Source organism: Balaenoptera acutorostrata, chromosome 5, assembly GCF_949987535.1.
Source record: "Balaenoptera acutorostrata chromosome 5, mBalAcu1.1, whole genome shotgun sequence".
Classification (NCBI taxonomy): Eukaryota; Metazoa; Chordata; class Mammalia; order Artiodactyla; family Balaenopteridae; genus Balaenoptera; species Balaenoptera acutorostrata.
This window is the reverse complement of record NC_080068.1, coordinates 50,588,457-50,604,418: the sequence shown is the minus strand read 5'-3', so window position 1 is coordinate 50,604,418 and position 15,962 is coordinate 50,588,457. Positions and strand designations below refer to the sequence as shown.

The following is a 15,962-nucleotide window of genomic DNA, read 5'->3' as shown; positions in this document are numbered from 1 at the left end:
GAGGATCCAACACAGCCATAAATAAATAAATAAAAATTAAAAAATAAATAAATATGGAGAGGGTGTGGAGAAAAGGGAACCCTCTTGCACTGTTGGTGGGAATGTAAATTGATACAGCCACTATGGAGAACAGTATGGAGGTTCCTTAAAAAACTATAAATAGAATTACCATATGATCCAGCAATCCCACTGCTGGGCATATAGCCAGACAAAACCATAAGTCAAAAAGACACATGCACCCCAATGTTCATTGCAGCACTATTTACAATAGCCAGGTCATGGAAGCAACCTAAATGCCCATCGACAGACGAATGGATAAAGAAGATGTGGTACATATATACAATGGAATATTACTCAGCCATAAAAAGTAACGAAATTGGGCCATTTGTTGAGACGTGGATGGATCTAGAGACTGTCATACAGAGTGAAGTAAGTCAGAACGAGAAAAATAAATATCGTATATTAACGCATGTAGGTGGAACCTAGAAAAATGGTACAGATGAACCGGTTTGCAGGGCAGAAGTTGAGACACAGATGTAGAGGACAAACGTATGGACACCAACGGGGGAAAGCCGCGGGGTGGGGGGTGGTGGGGATGATGGTGTGCTGAATTGGGCGATTGGGATTGACATGTATACACTGATGTGTATAAAATTGATGACTAATAAGAACCTGTTGTATAAAAAAATAAAATTAAAAAAAAAAGGCTGAGTAAGAAAAAATTCTTTCTCTCTGCTTGACAGTCTTTAAGCTGGAATATCAGTCTTCTCCTGCCTTCAGACTCAGACTGGAACCACACCATCAACTCTCCAGGGTCTCCAGCTTGCTGACTGCAGATCTTGGGACTTCTCAGCCGCCATAATCACATGAGCCTTACAGTAAATCTTTTTATAGACTAATCCAACATTTGACAAAGTAGTCTCATTCCTGGGAGTCTAGGCTAAGAAAATGTATCATTCAAGAGCTTTTTATGAAACAAGCTATATGCACAAAGTTATTAACCATAGTGTTATTTATAATAATTAAAAACTGGAAACAATACACATGTTTAACAATTGGAGCATGGCTGAATAGATTATATTACATCTATTTGAAATTATGCAGCCATTAAAGGAATAATCATTAAGAGTATGTAGCAACACAGATGTCAATTTATAAAAAAGCAGGACATTAAATTATATAAACATTTTAGTTTTAACAAGAAAAAGTAAATAATGAAAAGAATCCATATGTTTGGGTCATGGGATTACACAAACAATTTTTCACAACTTTCCTTTACCAATAAGACATTGTAAAAACAATAAATAAAAGGTATGCAATGAAAACAATGAAGGGGTTGAATTATCAGTGGTTCTTAACTGGGATAGACTTCAGAATTTTAAAATACTTATACCTGGGTCCTACCTTGTGAAAATTCTGAGGTGGGATAGGGCACCTATGTATTTAAAAATACGCAGAAACACTCTAACCTCATCCCCACCCCCAAATACACAGGTGATTATTTTTTTTATTGAAGTATAGTTGATTTATAATGTGTTTATTTCTGCTGTACAGCAAAGTAGCTCAGCTATACACATATATACATTCTTTTTTATATTCTTTTCCATTACGGTTTATCCCAGGATACTGAATATAGTTCCCTGTGCTACACAATAGGACCTTGTTGTTTATCAATTCTATATGTAATAGTTTGCATCTACTAACCCCAAACTCGCAGTCCATCCCTCCCCTTATCTCCCATCCCCTTGGCAACCACAAGTCTGTTCTCTATATCTGTGATTCTGTTTCTGTTTCATAGATAGGTTCATTTGTGCCATATTTTAGATTCCACACATAAGTGATATCATATGGTATTTGTCTTTCTCTTTCTGACTTACTTCACTTAGTATGATAATCTCTAGTTTCATCCATGTTGCTGCAAATGGCATTATTTCCCTCTTCTTTATGGCTGAGTAGTATTCCATTGTATATATGTACCACATCTTCTTTATCCATTCATCTGTCGATGGACATTTAGGTTGTTTCCATGTCTTGGCTATTGTGAATAATGCTGCTATGAACATAGGGGTGCATGTATCTTTTTGAATTATAGTTTTGTCTGGATATATGCCCAGGGAGTGGGATTGCTGGATCATATGGTAATTCTATTTTTAGTTTTCTGAGGAACCTCCATACTGTTTTCCATAGTGGCTGCACCAACTTACATTCCCACCAACAGTGTAGGAGGGTTCCCTTTCCTCCACACCCTCTCCAGCATTTGTTATTTGTAGACTTGCTAAAGAACCACTTTAGCGAGCACCACTCACTAAAGAAACTGTCGTTTTTTCATTTTATATCCTTGCCTCCTTTGTCAAAGATTAATTGACCATAGGTGTGTGGGTTTATTTCTGGGGTCTCTATTCTGTCCCATTGATCCATATCTCTGTTTTTGTGCCAATACCACACTGTTTTGATTACTGTAGCTTTGTAGTATTGTTTGAAGTCTGGGAGGGTTATGCCTCCTCCTTTGTTCTTTTTTTTTCTTAATTTTTATTTATTTATTTATTTATGTATTTATTTATGGCTGCGTTGGGTCTTCATTGCTGCATGAGGGCTTTTCTCTAGTTGCAGCGAGTGGGGGCTACTCTTCGTTGCAGTGCGTGGGCTTCTCATTGCAGTGGCTTCTCTCGTTGTGGAGCACAGGCTCTAGGAGCGTGAGCTTCAGTAGTTGTGGCATGCAGGCTCAGTAGTTGTGGCTCACGGGCTCTAGAGCACAGGCTCAGTAGCTGTGACACACGGGCTTAGTTGCTCCATGGCATGTGGGATATTCCTGGACCAGGGCTCAAACCCGTGTCCCCCGCATTGGCAGGTGGGTTCTTAACCACTGCGCCACCAGGGAAGCCTCCTCCTTTGTTCTTTTTCCTTAGGATTGCTTTGGCAATTCTGGATCTTTATGGTTCCATATAAATTTTAGGATTATTTGTTTTAGTTCTGTGAAAAACGTCATGGGTAATTTGATAGGGATTACATTAAATCTGTAGATTGCTTTGGGTAGTATGGCCATTTTAACAATATTAATTCTTCCAGGCCAAAAGCATGGGATATCTTTCATTTGTTTGAATCATCTTTAATTTCCTTTATTAATGTTTTATAGTTCTCAGCATATCAGTCTTTCACCTCCTTGGTCGGGTTTATTCCTAAGTATTTTTTTTTTTTTTGGTGTGATTTTAAAACGTATTGTTTTTTTACATTCCCTTTCTGATATTTCATTGCTGGTGTAAAGAAATGCAACCAATTTCTGTATGTTACTCTTGTATCCTGCTACCTTGCTGAATTCATTGATCAGTTCCAGTAGTTTTTGTGTGGAGTCTTTAGGGTTTTCTGTATATGGTATCATGTCATCTGCATATAATGACAATTTTACCTCTTCTCTTCCAATTTGGATACCTTTTATTTCTTTTCTGATTGCTTTGGCTATGACTTCCAATACTATGTTGAATAGAAGTGTTGAGAGTGGGCATCCTTGTCTCATTCCAGATTTTCGTGGTAAGTCTTTCAGCTTTTCACCGTTGAGTATTATATTGGCTGTAGGTTTGTCATAAAGCTTTTATTATGTTGAGATATGTTCCTTCTATACCCATTTTGGTAAGAGTTTTTATCATGAATGAATGTTGAATTTTGTCAGATGCTTCTTCTGTATGTATTGAGATGATTATGTGGTTTTTGTCTTTTCTTTTGTTGATGTGGTGTATCACATTGATTTGCATATGTTGAACCAAACTTGTGAACTTGGGATGAATCTTACTTGGTCGTGGTGTATGATCTTTTTTATGTGTTGCTGGATTCAGTTTGATAATTTTTTTTGAGAATTTTTGCATCTATATTCATCAAAGATATTGGCCTGTAATTTTCTTTTTTGGTGGTATCTTTGTCTGGTTTTGGTATCAGGATGATGGTGGCTTCATAGAATGTATTTGGGAGTGTTCCCTCCTCTTCAATCTTTTGGAAGACTTTGAGAGAAGGATTGGTAAAAGTTCTTCTTCGTATGTTTGGTAGAATTCACCTGAATACACAGGTGATTCTGATGCATACTGGTAGGCAAATTCTCAGCATAAAGTTCCACAAAGCTATGGAGAATAAGGGAGATATTCCCACAATGAGCTCAGCATTGCTTACGAGGCACCTTGGACGATGGGGACCAGACTGGCCTTAGTGTATATCTGGGCTGCTGCAGTCACTGTTACTAGTGTTTGTGGCTTGTCAGCAATCTGATGCATAACCCTTTGAGCAGGATTGCTCCACAAGGCGGAAGGCCTCCAGGAACTCATTGATGTCAATGTGGCCATCCTTGTTGAAGTCAATGCTCCGGGCAAGGTCACAGATGCAGTCGTCTGTGACATCAATGTTCATATGAGAGCTGAACAGCTTCCAAGTCTGCCTGAACTCGTCCAGTGAAATGAACCCTTACCAGAGAAAGCAAGTCACTTTAGTGAGTCAGTCTAGTTTTCAGTGCTCATTTCCTCTGACATTCTTGCAAGGACACCTGCTCCCTACTGTTAAACAAAGACACCCAAGGCCTAGTATCCACTTTAAACTCCCAAGAGGATAGCACTAAACCACTTAATCAGTGGTTCTGAGCGGGAAGCAATAGTGTTCCTCTCCTTATAGGGACATTTAGAAATGTTTTGAGACATTTTTGATTGTCATGACTGGGGTGGGGGTAGGGTGTTACTGCATCTAGTAGGTAAAGGCCAGGGATGTTACTAAACACCCTAAAATGTACAGGATGGGCACCAAAACAAAGAATTACTCAAGCCAAGATGTAAGTAATGCCACTGCTGAGAAACCCTGCATTAAATCATCCTAAACATACACTAATTTAATCTGCTTGTAAAAAGGCTTTGGACCTATACATCTATGGTCAGTTGACCTTTTTTTTTGGGGGCTGCACCGCGTTGCTTGCAGGACCTTAGTTCCCCAGCCAGGGATCAAACCTGTGCCCTCCTCAGTGAAAGCATGGAGTTCTAACCATTGGACCGCCAGGGAATTCCCTCAGTTGACTTTTTACAAGGGTTCCAAGACCATTCAACAGGTGAAGGATAATTTTTTCAACAGATGGTAGGGGACAACTGGATATCCACATGCAAAAAATGAAGCTAGACCCCTACCTTGCACTGCAAACAAAAATTAACTCAAAATGGATCAAAGACCCAACTGTAAGAGCTAAAACTGTAAAACTCTTGGATGAATACATACGTGTAAATCCTTATGACCTTCAGTTACTAGTTTTCTTAGATATGACACCAAAAACACAAAAAACAAAAGAAAAAATAAATTGGACTTTTTTTAATTAAAAACTTTTGTGCGTCAGAAAACACTACCAAAAAAGTGAAGAGATAACCCATAAAATCAGAGAAAATATTTGCAAATCATATATCTGATAATGGCCTAATATCCAGAATATACAAAGAACTCTTCAACTCAACAATAAAAAGAAAACCCAATTAAAAGATGGGCAAAGGATTTGAATAGACATTTATCCAAAGGAGATATATAAATTTCCAATAAGCACGTGAAAAGATGCTCAATATCATCAGTTATTAAGGAAATTCAAATCAAAACCATAATGAGATATTTCACACCCAGTAGGATGGTTATAAAAAAAATATTTTTAATGGAAGATAACAAGTGTTGGTGAGAATGTGGAGAAATTGGAACCCTCTTACAATGTCAGTAGGAGTGTAAAATGGTATAGCCACTGTGAAAAAACAGTTTGACAGTTCCCCAAAAAGTGAAACATCGTTTTACCATATGGTCCAGCAATTGCACTCCTGGGAGTACATCCAAGAGAACTGAAAACATATGTTCACACACAAAGTTGTATATGAATGTTCATAACAACATTATTCATAACAGCCAAAAAGTGGAAACAATCCAAATGTCTATCTACTGATGAATAGATAAACAAACTGTGATATATCCATACAATGGAATATTATCCAGCTATAAAAAGAAATAAACTGATACATGCTACAACATGGGTGAACCTTGAAAACATGCTAAATGAAAGAAGCCAGACACCAAAGGCCATGTATCATACACGTCTATTTATATGAAATGTCCATAATAGGCAAATTCATAGAGACAGAAAGCAGATTAATGGTTGCCAGGAGAAGGAACAGGGGATGGGGAGTGACTGCTAATCGGTATAGGTTTCTTTTTAGGGGGACGAAAACGTTCCAAAATTAGATAGCGATAATAGTTACACAAGCTTGTGAATATACTAAAAAAGCACGGAACTGCACGTTTTAAATGGGTAAATTATATGGTATGTGAATTATATCTCAAAAAAAGTAATAATATTTGAAAAGGCCTTTGGAACAATGAGGAAACAGGGTGAGGGTATACAGGCCCTCCCTGGACATTTTTTTGCAACTCCTTGTGAATCTATAATTATTTAAAAATTTAAAATTTTGAAAAATAATACTTTGGGAGTAAGATTGCAAAAGCCTTTCTGTTCTAGATACTCTTCACTCCTTTGTGGCTACTTTGATAGAAGGGATAAGGGATATCACAACTATTATAATTCTTCCTATAAGAAGTTCTCATTCAGTTTGTCTTCATTCTTCTCTGCCCAACCCCTCTTCTGTAGGAACAGCTCATGTGGCTCAAATACTATCCTAGTTTCTGCCCATTTATAAGCACTGCCACTAATTTTGCTCCAAAAGTGCTTGAGTAGAAAGGTAAATAATCAGGGAGGAGACTAAAAGGTGGGAGGTAAAATACTTGCTGTGTCAGAAGTGGCAGGATAATGAGCGCCTTTACCTGAATGATCACTGTCTATGATCCTAAAAATGGTCTCCAGGTTGGATCGGTTTCGATACAGTGCTTCCAGCAAACTTGATTGTATATTCTGCAAGAAAAAACTCATTTTCCTTCTATCTTTTATGTTTAGGCTTCTCCTGATAGATAATTAACACACAAGCAACCCTGACAATAAGATTCTTGAAAGAACCTGAAGATGTTTTAGGATCCCTTCACTCCAGCCCCCTTCAGCCTACTAAATAATCTGATGGTTTAAGAAGTACCTAGCCCATGATGAAAATGTTCTAAAATTGACCATGGTGATGTTTGCACATATCTGCAAATATACTAAAAACCATTGAACTCTACACTTTAAATGGGTGAACTGCATGATATATGAATTATATTGCAATAAAGCTTTTTTTAAAAAAAGTACGTAGCCCAAGGCCTCACATACATTACACATAAGCATTTACTGAACAAACACCTTTTTAAATAGGGGAAGCAGCATCGTGTCAAGGAAGTAAGTCAGACCTGGGTTTGAGTTCTAGTTCTATAACTTAGAAACTCTATTATCCTAGGCAGGTTATCTAACCCTTGTGGCCAGTGTTCTCTTGGATATGTTGGTGCTGATTATACCTACCTCTTGGAGGTGGTTTTCAGGATAAACTGAGGCAATATGTGTAGGTCACTTAACACAAAGTCTGACACATAGAAACTCAACAAATAGTTGTTTCCATTCATCTTCCCTTTGGGGTTCTCAATATTTGGTTGTTTATGATTCAAAGTTCTCCATAAGGGGCTTCACGGTCCACAGTACACCTTCATCCACCATTTTCACACCCTTACCTCATGGCTGAATTGTTCTTTGGCCAAGTTTTTCAGCCAGGACTTGTACTCCAGCTTGTTATCTGTCAAGCTGCTCACCAGCTGTGGCCTCAGCATCCGCCATGGCAGTCCTAGATGCAACACAGACTCCACGGCGGCTGCCCAGTCACTCAGGGTGATTAGACCTATAGGAAAGAGCTAACTTGTTGACTCATCACCTACAAATCTTTTATCCTGACATTCTTCTTACTATCTGTAGATAATAGAAATAATGGGTACTGTCATTATTTTTGTTGGTTATGGTAGAGTTGGCTGGAAAGTAGGGTTGCCAGATAAAATACAGGATGCCCAGTAGATCTGATTTCCAGACAGACTATAAGTATGTCCCAAATATTGCATGGGACATACTTATATTTTAAAACTATTTGTTGTCTATAATTCAAATGTAATTAGGCATTCTGTTTTTATTTGCCAAACCTATTTGGCAATACTACTGGAAGTCACACAAGACTCTTGTAAATAATATCATAAAACACTATATATATATACATATATACACACACACACACACACACACACACAGTACATATACACAGACACACACACATGTATACATAGCATTGGTTATTTCTATGTGTACGAAAAGATAGTGCTATGATTTTATGACTGTTACTGCTATTTCTTAATAGGGTTACATGTAGTCAATGTCCATTAGACATTCCATCGAGTTGAGAAAAGACAAAATTTCCAGCTTGGATAATAGAACAAGGAACAGATAAGCACACACTTAACAGTGAGAAACCAAATCACTGATCTTTTGTTAGTCTTGGACCCACTCTGGTAACCTGTCCCCCTGTTTCTTTTTGCTTAGTTCTGGCCTTGTCACCCTTCCCTTGACTCCATTTCTTTTCACCAGCTTTGTTTATATTTAGCTAAGTTCACGTTCTGCTAAAAGCTTAGAATTTATGAATTTAGGAAAGATAACTAGGATGTTAAGTTGAATAAGGGAGGACGTATTCAAAAAGGTCTTCTGGTCATTTAAACAAATATTTATTTGCTAATTACCTGAAACAGAGGGTTTTTTGGCCAGCTGCCCTCCTCTATGAATATTTTACTTGATTAGTCTTACCAGTTTTATCTTTATCATGCTTCTTAAATTCAACAAGAAGATCTGAGGAATGGGCAAATAACTTTTCATGTAGGGCTCTCAGAGCCGACTCCCCAACTCTGCTAATCCTGGGACAGGAGATGAAAAGGAACATTTTAAAACATTAGTATAGAATAAATAGTCTTGGATTTTTACTAAATTTCTCCTCTCTCTTTCTTAATGTCTCAACCTTCAAAGAGCTCGTCTCTTTTTTCTCCCCAATGCTCTCCTGCTTTGCCCTGCTGTGCACAAATAGGATCTGTCTGCAGAATGCTTCTGTCCTTCCCAGTGTAGGACAGTGGTTAGAGCAGAAGTTCTAGAGAAACACCACCTTTGTGGTAAAGTTATCAAATTATACTGTACCTCATTTTCGCCATCTACAAAATAGTGACAAAAATGGTACCTAACTCATAGGATTATTGTGAAGATTAAATAAGTAAATTCATGTAAAGCACTTAGAAGAAAGCCCGGCACATAGAAAGCACTCATCAAATGGTATCTGTTATCATAATCATATGCTTTCCTTGTAATTTATTATTACATTAAACAGTCACAAGGCAGGATTTATGAATAACAAAATATCACTAAGTTAGTTTTCTTATGCTTACTGGGTCAACAGAGTAATGCTGGGCATGGTACTTGGCCTAAAATGTGTTCAATAAATATCTGTAGTTGAATAAACAAGAATATAAAAAGAGATAAAAGGTAAATATATACTTTGTCCTATGTCATTGAGGAAGCAGCCATTCTATAAATGATGACCAGATAACCTATCTTTTCAAGTGCTAAAAGTAAAAAAAGGCCAAAACACAAACCAAAAAACCCCATTTTAATCATGTTTGATGAAAGTCTTCCTTGAAATTTAAGGTACTTAGCATAATGGTCTCCATAAACCCTCAGAAAAGTATGAGATGCCTAAAATTCATCTCAGATTTCATGGGTGTGTGAGCGTATGTGCTTTTTCTGGTGAGTTCTTTTTATCAGAGGCTAAAAGAAGTATGGGACCCCCTAAAAGTTTAAGAACCACTGGTTTGAAAAGCATTTAAACTATTTCTGGTAAATTGTGCTCATTGATGGTTATCATGCAGGGATGGAGTATAGCAATGGCCTTGAGACCTGCCTTGGATACGCAAGGCTCTCTGTCCCTATGTCAAGCAGCGCATATTGAGCTCTGCATGGATCATCTGATTAATCCTCCAACACCCACTGAGGTAGGTACAACTATTATGCCTATTACAGTGTAAGTAACTAGCCCAAGGTCCCATAGCTAATAAGGGGAAGGGCCAGAAATCAATCTTGACAAGTGGACTCCAGGCTGGCTAAACTATTATCATGAGATGTGGGTTTAAACCAAAAATAAATGGATTCTGAATGAGGGTTCCTCTAGGAAAAACACATGATCTTGAGTTGATGGACACTGAGACATCCATTATGGTTGTCAGAGATGTTTTCCTCTTTACTTCTTAGTTCTCCATTGTGGTCCAAATAGTTGGAATTGTTAAGACAAGTGACTTCTGCATAAATTAGGGGATGTTGTACTTGCTTTAATGCAATCAGTGAATATTTTTAAAAGGTGAGTGTTAATTATGGTATTAAAACACGTTATTTATAGGGTTCCCCACAGTGAATCCTTTTGCGGTGGGAACATCTAAATCACATGGAATCATGGTATTCCAGGTGCCTGGGGCCCACCCCTGGAGATTCTAATTTGGGAGGGGTGGGATGAGGCTCCAATAAACGATTTTTTATAAAGCTCCAGAGATGATTCTGTAGCATAGTACGTTTGACTATCATTTGGTGAGCTTAGATTTTCACATAATACTTCTGTTTGAGCGATGCTGGCTCTGATTGTGTAAAACTTGAGTGCTGAGTAACTGTTGAGTATTTAATAACTCAAGAGTGATTTAAAATAATGCACTTTTATAGCACTCACACAAGGCAGATATTAAATATTCCTGTATTCTTTTCCCACTAGATTTATGCTGACTTTTTAAAAAAATTACATAATTTCACTTTAAAAAAAATTTTACTTATTTTTGGCTGTGTTGGGTCTTCGTTGCTGCGCGTGGACTTTCTCTAGTTGCAGCGAGTGGGGGCCGCTCTTCGTTGCTGTGGGCGGGCTTCTCATTGCGGTGCCTTCTGTTGTTGTGGAGCACGGGCTCTAGGCGCGCAGGCTTCAGTAGTTGTGGTGCATGGGCTAAGTAGTTGTGGCGCACGGGCTTAGTTGCTCCGCGGCATGTGGGATCTTCCCAGACCAGGGATTGAACCCGTGTCCCGTGCATTGGCAGGCGGATTCTTAACCACTGTGCTGCCAGGGAAGTCCCTATGCTGACTTTGTTTTGATTTCTAATTTAGTTTGACTGATAATTAAGCTTGTTCAGCAGCACTGCAACTGTATCTTTCAGCAGCTTATATACTCTGGGGCCAGCTTCTCAGTGGGCAACAGCACTGTAGAGTTGTTAAGTACGTGGGTTCTGAAATAAGACTATCTGGGTCAAGGCTTACTTTCACCACTTACTAGCTGTGTGACCAATGGCCACTGATTTAACCTCTGTTCCTTAATGATCTCATCTATAAAACTGAAATTAGTAATGCTATGTATTTCATAAGCTCATTGTGAAACAATATATAAATCCTTTATAATAACACTTAGTGTATACTAAGCTCTCAACTAAGATTAGAACTCAGAATCATCTCAACAGAAACCATTTAAGTAATATTATATGCTCTCTTCCCAGGAAGAAAGGAGCATTGTTAACAAATGTGTGCACTGAAATCCATCTGCTAAATCCCCAGATAGTGAAAGAACCTTTGTCTGTGGTTGACTAGGTAACACAAACGCTTTAAGGATGAAAGAAAAAGGAAGAGTGACCCTGGAAAGATTTAGTGGCCTGGTATATGGACTTCACCCAAGACATACCCACGGAGAATAATTTCTGCAGGAAGCAAATTTGTCCCTTCCATTAATGATGGGTAGGTGGAGATTTTAGAGTGTATGGAGGAGAAAGAAGAGGCCCTGTTTTAATGTCTATTCTAGGTCCTACTGCTGACACAGCTAAATTTTGAACTCTGACTTAGAATTTGGATAAATGTAATGACATTTGCACTTCAAAGTTTCCACGAACACTATAATTCTGTCTTTCTGAAAATCATTCATTGAAAAGTCTTGCCTTTGCCTCATGGTAAGCGTGTGGGTTGCCTTGTTAGCTTGAAACTGCACAATGTGCGGGGTCAAGGCCGGCCCTAGTTTGACATAGGCTCCTCTGTTACTGCCAACTTCGTAGTAGTTGGAGGCAGAAAAGATGGTTAACACCTAAATGAAAAAGCAGGAAAGAGACGGGCATTCAGGTTCACTGAAGAACTCTTCACCCTCAACCCTACAGGGCCCAACCCAATTTCAGGGGTGGCTGTTCCTTCTTGATCTTGTCTATGTTTTTTTTGTTTCGTTTTGGATTTTTTTTTATCATTAATGCTAATAGGGCAGGAGTTATGACTCAAGTAATAAAAACTTGAACTCTGATAGGACATCCACAACATGTTTTCTTCACATTTTTATCCCAATCAAAAATAGCAGGGGTCATAGAAAACACTTCATTTGGTTCGACTCAGAGGCAAGCTAGGTCTGATTAACTGGGATGGCCATTACAACTAGCAGGCAGATCAGTTATTAAAGGTGGTGTGAAGCCTCAGAGCAGAGTCTCCTTTGGAGTGTTGGGCCTCCTGAGATGTTCTGTGAAAAAAATTTCCACTGTCAAGACAATGGGAAATGCTAGACACTGTATCTCTTCTTGGAGATTTACAATGAATATAGGAAATTAAAGGCTCTCAGAAGTCCTGCAGTAAAGAAACTTATACAACTGTTTAACACTCCTGTTAAATGTTTCTTACATTAGTTGATGTCAAACTTTTTTCCTCAGCATGGAAACCTGTAATTCTCCTGTAGAGTTGGTATTTCTGGGCATTAGGCTAAGCAAACATAGTAGGATTTGGAGATACCCAAAGATTTAGACAGGATGTTAATTATGCTCCTGAGGAGACAAACAATCCTGAATGCCTGCCTGGGGCTCAGTGCAGAGATCCTGTTACCCTACAGTGTAGTTTGAGACCTGTGACAGTAAGCAATGTGACAAAGAATAGAGATGTGGCTGGGAAAACACTGGGCCATATTTCCATCCATGAAATGGGACCATGTCTGCCCCTCACTTTCCTCTCAGGGTATTGGTAAGTGGTGGCCTCAATCAGATTTTGAGTTTTAAAGAGGCTACAAAAGTCAAGGATAAATGACTGTAAAGGACCTAGTTACTCTGGGCAAGTGGATGGCAAATGGATAACAGCTACAAGGCACAGCCGACAGTGAGGAGCTGAGAGCCTTAGCTCATCCATGCCCTGGAAGGGCGATATGGACCGGACCACTCTTGCGCGATGGCAGAGGCCTGCCCACCTTGCGGCCGTGGCAGAATTCATAGCCCTCGGGTTTGCACTCGTGCGAGCGGATCAGGAATTGCAGATTGTATTTCTGTAGCAACCGTTCTGTCACATTAGGCCCAAAATAACAGCCACCTCCTCGAACGGTGTTGGCCTTGCAGCCCGCCTGAGCCATGGGGTCACTCCACAGTATATCCACCACCTAGAGAGAAAAGGCGTATTTTGCAAAAGGAGAGACTTGCATTTTAAAGTTTCAGTTGTAAGTCGATGTTGAGGTCCAGATCGATAACTCAGGGAGAGTGTAACCCAGACTCACCGTCTCTCTCTTGGAGGTTTGTAACCTCAGAGTCACCTGCGATTCCTCCTCTTTCTCACCACCCTCCATCCAATCCATCAGCTAGTTCTGCTAATTTTACCTCTTAAGTAATTCTGAATCCCCTCCTTTTCTTTACTGAATGAGGCATAAGAAGCTGCCATTTTTCGTAGGTCAAAAATGGTTGAACACCAATGAGTTCAGGTAGTCCTATTAGCACTACTACACAAGATCACCGGCAGCAGAATCTCCCACCTGGATTACAGGTCTCCCTGCCAAAGTCTTGGCCTGGGGAAGCGGCCCCCCATTTGGCCGCCAGAGTCATCTATTTCGGCAAGCACTGTGCGTGCCTACTCAATTTCCGTTCTCCTCCTTCCTAGCTAACAGAACTCTTCCTGGGGTATTTGGCATGGCAATGTGCCTGGCTAAATACTTGCTTTCGCACTCTCCCTTGCAGCTAGGGGTGGCCATGGGATGCAGTTCTGAAGATTTTGGAAAAGCCTTTAGTTGCCTGAAAACAGAAGACAGAAGCGGCCGATGTAGCCCTTCTGGCCTTGAGCCACAGCAGCCAACTGATAGATGTCAGATATATATAAAATAATAGCATCCAATAAACTGTGGCTTACCTTCTTAGCCCAGTGATGCTAGGTCACTAAACCTAGTTTACGCAGACAATAGAGCCCACCTGCTACATCTTCCCATCCTTTATAAAACTCCAAAGTATGAGTCATTAGGCAAATACCAATATCCTTCTGGGGTGTTCTCACTCCAGGGAGGGAGAGAAAGAGGGGCGAAAAAAAAAAACCAGTCTGAATTTACATGGAAGGAGGAGATTTGTTCGGTTTTTCTGAAATCCTCGCTCCTTCCCGAAGGCAGCCAAACTGCAGGGAGTAGCGCCGGCCACACCCACCTGCCTCCACGCCTCCTGAGTGGGCTCTGGCCCCCCTTCAGCTTCCGGGTCCGCTTCGGATGCCAAGGGCAAGGGCTCCTCCTTCTCCTTGATCACCGGGAAGCCCGCTTGCTGCCGACACCTCTCCAGCTCCAGGTCCATGGAGTGCCGCGCCCAATGGGAGAGCTCGTTGGGGTCCAGGGGGACCCTGCAGGGGACGCTGGAGGAGCGCCCGGCTCTGTGGGCCTTCTGGCTGCTGGGGCGGAGGGGCGAGGTGGGGGGAGAGCGGCTTTGGGGGAGGAACCACGGGGAGGGTCTCCCGGCAGAGCTCGTCTGGTTGGCTTTTCCCTTCTCCGCCTGTTTCTTATGCTCCTTTCTCGTTTTGCACCTCATGGTGGAAACAATCTAAAAATGTCCATAAAAGATAACAGATGCTTCAATGAGACGGTTGGTCCTTTCTGAGCAGCCCTTTGGCATCAAGGCAGTGCTCCCCACATTGGGCTCCACGGATTGTCCCGGCAGTGACAAGGTCAGCAGAGAACTAGGAGTAAGCCTTTAGAAGCTTTTATAGCAATTTGATATTGCTGTCGTTCAAGCACGTGATCAGTGGGCTTATGTTTTGTTTGTATTTCATTTTTCTAGTCATTCACATTTATTGGATTTTACAATAGTATTGATCTGTGACAAATTAGAAATTTATGAAAACTGGTCCTCCACCACAGATAATTAGAAAATGCTAACCTAGGTCATTGTTTCTAGGAACCTAGCGATTTTTTAGACAAGGATGGGAAAGGGCACCTCTCAGGAAGGACAGCCCTTATTGACTTTCCTGTTGTTCCACAGACGCAAAAACAAAGGAGAAGAAATGCAGCCTATGGCTGAGAAATGTTGGAATGGGAAAAACTTGATGCTTACTGTGGGAGAGACAGCACTTACTGGCAGTTTACAGGAAGTGCTATCTTGTCTGCTGAGGAAGGACAGGGGAGGGGAAGGGAGGACCTCTTTTCAGCCTGGACCTAATCGGGAAGATACTCTTCTTGCCAAAGGGACTGAGTGTGGTCCCTCTCACTGCCTCAGAGTCATTATGGTACTGGGACCAAGCCACCAATGTAGAGGACACAAGCAGGAAGAATTCTGATCATGAGAAAGAGAGGGCTCAGGCCACAGAGCAGAGCTGGGGTATCCAGCCAAAGGGAGAGAGCAGCCATTCCCGGGGTGCCTGAGTGCCACCGTGAAGACTGAGGGCCACAGTGTTCCACGAGGACATCAAGATAAAGGTCTGGTTCACAGGGGGAATTCTGTGCAAGTGTGTAATCAAGGAGCAAGAACTTTCTGCAAATAGGTCTAAGGGCTGATGTACAAGAAAGCCACGTCCTGGTGTGGACTGACTGTGGGCGGGAACAAAGACACTCAGAGTGGCTCGGCGGTAACTGACTGACGTTTGAAGAGGGATCCAGATGGAAGAGAACAGAACAGAGGTTCTTCTCTAACATTGGGCAAGCACTAATTACTTCCTAGGCAGTTCCAGCCCTGGGCGTAGAGAGTGAAAGTCCACAAAATGTTGAGTGGACTCATAA

At 40.6% G+C, this 15,962-nt stretch overlaps 1 protein-coding gene across 1 annotated transcript in view; it reads right to left on the bottom strand.

Annotated features, from left to right (window-relative positions):
• Positions 1 to 449: 449 nt before the first annotated feature.
• Positions 450 to 15,962, bottom strand: part of PPEF2 (protein phosphatase with EF-hand domain 2) — a 50,891-nt gene continuing 35,378 nt past the window's right edge. Inside the window, exons 13-19 of the mRNA XM_007165557.3 lie at positions 14,407 to 14,790; positions 13,200 to 13,385; positions 11,929 to 12,071; positions 8,741 to 8,847; positions 7,633 to 7,796; positions 6,805 to 6,892; positions 450 to 4,442 (exon numbers count right to left, since the gene is read on the bottom strand). Coding sequence (XP_007165619.3) covers positions 4,240 to 4,442; positions 6,805 to 6,892; positions 7,633 to 7,796; positions 8,741 to 8,847; positions 11,929 to 12,071; positions 13,200 to 13,385; positions 14,407 to 14,790 — 1,275 coding nt within the window. The 3' untranslated portion in view covers positions 450 to 4,239. The remainder of the gene's footprint in view (positions 4,443 to 6,804; positions 6,893 to 7,632; positions 7,797 to 8,740; positions 8,848 to 11,928; positions 12,072 to 13,199; positions 13,386 to 14,406; positions 14,791 to 15,962) is intronic.